At 34.6% G+C, this 6,666-nt stretch overlaps 1 protein-coding gene across 1 annotated transcript; it reads left to right on the top strand.

Annotated features, from left to right (window-relative positions):
* Positions 1 to 1,652: 1,652 nt before the first annotated feature.
* On the top strand, positions 1,653 to 5,615 carry LOC145897024 (uncharacterized). The gene is made up of 18 exons (XM_082985179.1): positions 1,653 to 1,722; positions 1,777 to 1,898; positions 1,967 to 2,049; positions 2,119 to 2,258; positions 2,423 to 2,593; positions 2,755 to 2,913; positions 2,990 to 3,099; positions 3,174 to 3,253; positions 3,307 to 3,452; positions 3,509 to 3,679; positions 3,945 to 4,100; positions 4,185 to 4,306; positions 4,360 to 4,448; positions 4,569 to 4,702; positions 4,765 to 4,908; positions 4,963 to 4,989; positions 5,053 to 5,181; positions 5,240 to 5,615. The coding sequence occupies exons 1-18, from the start codon at positions 1,656 to 1,658 to the stop codon at positions 5,338 to 5,340; spliced, it is 2,151 nt and encodes a 716-aa protein (XP_082841305.1). The 5' UTR covers positions 1,653 to 1,655; the 3' UTR covers positions 5,341 to 5,615.
* The last annotated feature ends 1,051 nt before the right edge of the window (positions 5,616 to 6,666 follow it).

Here is a 6,666-nt window from a genome sequence, read left to right as displayed (position 1 = left end):
CAAATATAACTTTACACAATGCGATACATTACACGTACATAATATTGTAATAGAAAACAAAAACGTTAGGTGTAATTATTATAGTGTTGCTCTCAGTACATTCTTTGTGTTTTTATGAAAATGTTGCTTTTCAAAAAAATACAAAGATCGTACTGAGAGTAACTAGAACAATGCACACAAGAAGCAGGAAATAATGCAAGAAGTTATTTTCGTTATATTTGTTGTCAAGTTACATGCGACTGCAAATAATGAGTAAGCAACTGTCAAGTGAAATTATTTGTCGTGCTGGACTATAATTAGTTGAAAAAAATGCTTACAAAGCTGGCTTGTTTGTTTTTGTTTTTTTCTGGAAAAAAACGAAACCAAACCTCAAAACAGTTATTTGTACCTTATATTGACTCCGCAAAATAATCGAATTTATCACAAATAATATACAGCGTGTCAAAATGTTTAGGCAAAGACATAAGATTTAAAAGGCTTAGCTTGTGCGCAGTTTTTTATTCCATTGCTTTCTTTCCTCTTCCCCTTTTGCATTTTTTACGCTTTCTTATATCTTGCGTGGTGTTTGCATTTATGCACTTTGTCCTGATACAGCTCGATCATAATGATTAAAACATCGCCCGAGTAAATTCTCGTTTGCCAGAAGAGCTTGTGAGTGAGTGTATTAAAGTGTGTATTAGATTAATATCAAAATACGTTTGTCTTGCAAATGTGTTTTCAATGATGTAGCATTGAAAGTAACAATACTCGTGTCAGAGTCATGTGCCTAGAAGCCAAACGTAAACAGAAGGCATACTTTTGTTGTTTGGGTGCCATTTGTTCCGAAAAAGAATACATTTGAATCTCCGACAGGAAGAACATCCATATAGGTGCATGAGGCAGACACTAACAAACCTTCCACTCCTTCATTATTAGTCGTCAAGTAAACTAAGGCTCTGCATTAATGAAAAATATTTGCACAAAACCTTTATACCTTATATGACAGAGCAGATGCCAAACAGTGTATGGAGGTGTCATTGGTGTAGAAAAGTTTACTACATTCAACGGATAGTCTAAACAAAATAAAGAATACTTGCCGAACCCCGCTGTTAACAACACTTTTTTGTTGAAGGTTTAAATATTATAGCTGGGGAATTGTTTAGATACGCAGAAATACGTTTTACTTATTGTTGTCATTGAATATCACAATATTGTCTTACCTTGCACAAACACATTTATCCCATGCTGTATTTGGTTTGTTAATTGGACATGTCCTATTCAACATATTCATATTTTTATCAATTGCATTTACCTCCAATGTAGTTGTTGCACAATTCCCACTTGATTTAAATGTTGTTTCCCACGTTGATCGGTTTGGTGATAACTTGTCTTCTTCACCATTAACATAAAAAAAACATATTTTCATAAACATGTCGTACCTTGTTACCAAAACATAAATAAAAATAACCTTGACACTGTACGTTTTTGATATCCTTTGTTACTAATGTAAATCACAACCATCGTTGTGGCAGGAACATGTTACCTGTACTGCACAGACATGAAACGCTGATGTTCAAACATATCATTTTTTTCCTTCGACTGTGTTCCATTTTGTTTTTGGACTAAGGATATGGTGTTTCAGTGTTCGTAATTTCCAGGCCTTCGAACGTTGGGCAATGAAGGTTATTTGTTACCTTGCGGTATTTCTGGTGTGTTTCAATTGTGGGAAATGTAATCAACAAGGTATGTCAGGCTTGGATATTACAAAGAAAAAAACATTGCTGTTATTAAACACAGATGACCTTGACGTCATAAAGCTAGAATCTACGACAGGAAAACAACTCAATGGTTCGACGGCCATATTGAACATCAGTCTGTCCTCGAACATCTTTATTAGCTTTTGGAACATAAACGATAAGGTAAAAGTGTATGAAAAGGTTTGTGGATGAAATTTATGTTATTATTCTCACTGCTTTGTGTTATAAAGGATGTGGTCCAATGCTTTAATGACGAGCATTATGTCGGTTGTCAGAATCTTTCTTCTCCTTACGAAAACCGAACCACGTTTAGGCACGTTTATTATTCTTACTTATAAGGGTGAATTATAGACATTTTAATTCAGAAACAATTTATATTTAGCTACAACTTTACAAGTCAAAGTATCATGTATCTTAACATGACGGTTTTCCAAGAAGATGGCAACGTAACTGTGGCAGTGACATTTTATGACAGTGGCATTGTTACCATTATCGACACGTTAAGGTTCGAAGTGGTTGCAGGTGGGAAGCGTTAAAAATTCCACAATAATTTTAATAAAAGTATTAACAAAAAGTGTTGTTCAATTGACGTTAAACATGTTGATCAGCCAAACGTAGCTAATTTCACAACTCACAGACACTTAAAATACGACAATACTTTTTGAATGAGAAGTTTTTCTTTGCAGATTGTTTCATTGAAAATGACACTTCAGAATACTATAATGTTACATCTATTGAACCTTGTATTGGTTTCGATTGTATTTCAACCATTGCTTGTAATCCATGTTACTACGGCAATGCAACAGCGGTTTGTCTGCAGGATGCTACATATGATATAACAAACAACTGTAAAAACGGTAGAGAAAATTCAAATTCAAAAAAGTCTAGTTACGCAATTGTGGTGAATTGAATAGCAGTATGTGAAACTAAGACAAACGCAACTGTTACAGTTGCTTTGTTCTATTGCTGATAGATGCACAGCTTAAAACAATAATACATTACACTTATACATATTTAGTGGTTTGTCAAGTAGACAACCTACAGCTTGAATGTGTGCCTTACGATTCTTCGGTAACCGAAAAAAAATGTGGAGACTTTGTTGGAGCCAACTGCAGCAATGTAGACGCTTGCGCCTGGTGTGAACCCAGTACCAATTGGAATGTTGTAAAGTTTTTAGGTATTTTTTTATTTAAATAAATCAGGTACGGAGAATATAGGTGGACATTTTTTAAAGTTTTTATTGAAACTTCCAGAAATGCCTTCTCAAGATCCAACAGGAAAAAGAGTTGTTGGTTCAACTGCTACGATTTCCTATGGAATTTCTCCTGCCAATTTTGAAGTGGTTTTCACAATCAACAGCACGGTAGCTATACACAAATACTACTTTCAGCAAACACTAAAAACGGGTAGTTATTAAGTTAACTAAGGAATTTTCAGGATGTAGCATCATGTCAATATACATTAATTACAAACAGCAGTTCCTGTGAAAATATACTCAGCTCAAGAACGAATGCCAGGTACGTTTCTTCAATGTGTCAATTCAATGTGTATTTCTTCGAATATTAACCAGTTGTTTTAGTGTTGAAATACACAGTTTAGTAGTCCGTTTTGTACTAACATTCGGCAAACTTGAGTCCGGGGATGGAACTATTTTACTTGGCGCCATAGCCTTTGGAAACAAACTACTTCCCAGCATAAGTTTTATTGTGGTTGATGGTAAGTCAAACTAGACACCATAGCGCCACCAAACGACAACTTATATTTTATCATAGATTGTTCGGGTTGTGAAGAATTGTGTCCATATGTTGATACAACCAGTAGATACCACTGCGATTTGGGAAAACCTTGTGCCCTACAGTGCATTGAGGGTTATCAGGGTACTGTTAATGGAACATGTCAAGAAAATGGAACGTACACTATTTCAGAGAGTACTTGCGCTCCTGGTACTTTGGAAAGATATTATAACTCAATGTTCAAATAAACTGTTTCCAAATATTTAGTAATTTAAGGCTCTTCGGACCTAAAGAAAAACTTGTTTGGATGACATTTTTGGTTGATGACGTAACGACTGAAACGTCGTTCAAACAAGTTTTCTTTTTGCCACAAGAGCCCCAAATTACTAAGTAATGTGCCTGGCAGCATCAGCAACAAACTGTTTCCAAATATAATTTCACCAACATAATTATACTAAATAATTCATTATTCTAGTGGAATGTTTTGTTACGGACGGAGTTATTGAAGGTTGTGGACAAAACTGCGTGGCTTCAAGTCCTTCATATGACTATGGAAGTGTTGTTAAATGCAGTGATTCCGGTGCCGCTCAATGCAGTAGCTCTGGCAAATGGGATGTAGCATGCGTTATAAGTATGAAAACATTGTATGCATTTAAGTTTTGTAATTCTAATACTGTGAAGTGAATGCAAGATAGCATAATTATTTATTTTACAGAAAACAGCACTCTGTCTTTGGAATCAAGTAACACCGGTAGTCAAGTTGCTGGTTCCGCAGCAGTTTTCTCCATTGCGTTTCAAGTAGATGATTTTGAAGTTACTTGGAAAACAGACGACCAAGTAAAAATAAATAAAAAACAAAAACGATATTAAGAAAAATGCCCTTGTTATAGGTTATGTGTCAGTTCCAATACTTTTCATCGTCCAATATGGGTCAATGGTCTTCGGTTTCCGGCAAATTTCAGGGCAGAACTTTGTTAAGGTTAGAATATGTTTACCATATCTTGACATAATTTTAGTTTTCGTCACTTAAATTTTCTGAAAGGAGCCAGGTAATGTTGTGAATGTTCGCAAAAAATTCAAACTTTATTTATTTTTCCAGTTTTGAGGTATCTGACGTTGTTACAATTAAGCTGGAAGTTCAATCTCTTGATAACAAAGATAATGGTTCCTCTATTAGTGTTTGGGCATTTAATACGACACTTCTAGGAGAAGTCGAAATAATTGTTTCCGAAGGTAAAAGGAGCTAAAGCATATGAACAAGTTCTAAAAATATGTCCACAATTATATTCTTTCAGCTTGCGACGGCACGGGCTTGAATATTACAAATGTTCCGGATGAGTGCGGTTACCAATGTGTTGTTGAAGTTGGATGTTCTAATGGACATAAAACTGCCCTTTGTCAACAAAATGGAACATATTTAATTGTTGGAGAATGCCAAGGTAACTTATGGTTTGTTTTTTTACAGTTTTTTTTGTAAAAAAACGTATTTTTAGGCGTTCAAGTAAGAGCAGTACCGGCAGGTGGGTTTATCATTTTGCTATTAAACCGAAACACATATTGTAATTGAAAAAAAATGTTACAAGGTACCCTAAATGAAACAGAGGAAATTGGATTGGGAGTTGGTTGTTTACTTGGGGGTGTTATTGTTGGCCTTGGAGTTATGTTTCTTATAATGAAAAGAAACAATACCGTGTGTAGTTCGCCCAAAGAAGGTTACGTATAATTTAACCAGCATCATGTTGAAGTGAAAAAGTAAATTTTGCTTTAAAGGTACAGCTGATCCAAAAACAAATGGAAAACCAAACTCAAACCCAAATCAAAAAGGATGTTCTGAGGACACCCGACAAGAATTTCAAACCTCTGAACCTTGATTCCCAACGGCTATGAAATGACAAAAATATAACTCCAGAGTACCCAATAGAGGGTTGCCAAATTTGTCCTGTCAAAGATGTAAATTGACACGCATGTTCTTCATATGTTTCGTCATTTTAAAATGCCATCATAACCTTTCGTGCACCCCAATAATTTTATTGTTCCTTTTAACGTGTTTTCGAAATATTAATCATTATTTCAATAATGTGCGTTCGCCTTTGCATAGTGTAAAATATGTTGACACGTATTGTAATTTGCGTTGTTCACCTATGACACCCCTTAACTTCCAACCAACATTGTCAACGTTGTAACACAAAGCGAATTTTCAATTGAAAAGCGCAAAAAATGCCATTTTGAGTTAATATTGCTTCCCTCAATAATTGTATGTTAACTATAAGAAAATTAAATTACTGCTTACAAACAAACTACTTTCTGATAGCAAGCAAGCTATTTTGTGAGCCCTGTGGCATCCCAGGTATATTTTAGCTCTTCTGGGGCCTATTTGAGCCATTTTGAACAAAACCTTTCCTGTTAACTTTAATTTGAGGTTGTACCGTGGCTTTATGTATTTTTTTACATACACGGTAAAACTGTGCGTAACCTATGGTTTCTTTAATTTACCTCAATTCACGTGGCTCAAAACACAACATTCGGTTCATTAAAAGTTGAACAGGAGCAACTATCGATTTCTCTTATCAGTCCCATGTCCTTAATTCATCCTTTGCACTAAAAATCGTTGTTAGTTCAAATTGAACATTAGTAAATTTGTATATTATGTTTGGCAATAACGCTTTATTCAATATGGCAATAAAATTTAAAAAAAATTTAAAACTTCATATCCCGACATAAGTACCAAGTACCGATTTCATGAAATTTTTAGTTTAAATCGCGATAAATACCATTGCAACCCGATTTGGGATGTTTTTATCTACACATGCTGACCAAAATTTTATAGCTAAAACTATCAAATACATCGCCAAACGGAACCTTAAAAACTATTCTGCATTTTTTAATTTTTTGTGCACCGTTTCCCACTTAAATAACTAAAACTAATTTGCATTAATCTGTTGTCGCATACTGAATATGTAATAATTTTTACCTCTGATAACCTTCATTAGCTACACACCAAAGTAACTTATTTCTTTCACCGCTTTTGGTCTGGGTGCTTCCATCCATAAAAATCTTGCATTCAGAAAACATTTTCGAGGCGATTAGTTTAATCAATTATTCCTTGGAGTAGGTTGATGGATTTGTTGTGTATTGCAACATATTTCAAAGTATCGACTTGATAAGCTAAGTACGGCATAAATAAATACAAATAACGA

This window comes from Ascidia mentula, chromosome 4, assembly GCF_947561715.1.
Source record: "Ascidia mentula chromosome 4, kaAscMent1.1, whole genome shotgun sequence".
Lineage (NCBI taxonomy): Eukaryota > Metazoa > Chordata > Ascidiacea > Phlebobranchia > Ascidiidae > Ascidia > Ascidia mentula.
The sequence above is the reverse complement of the archived record's forward strand: the minus strand, read 5'-3'. Positions and strand labels throughout refer to the sequence as shown.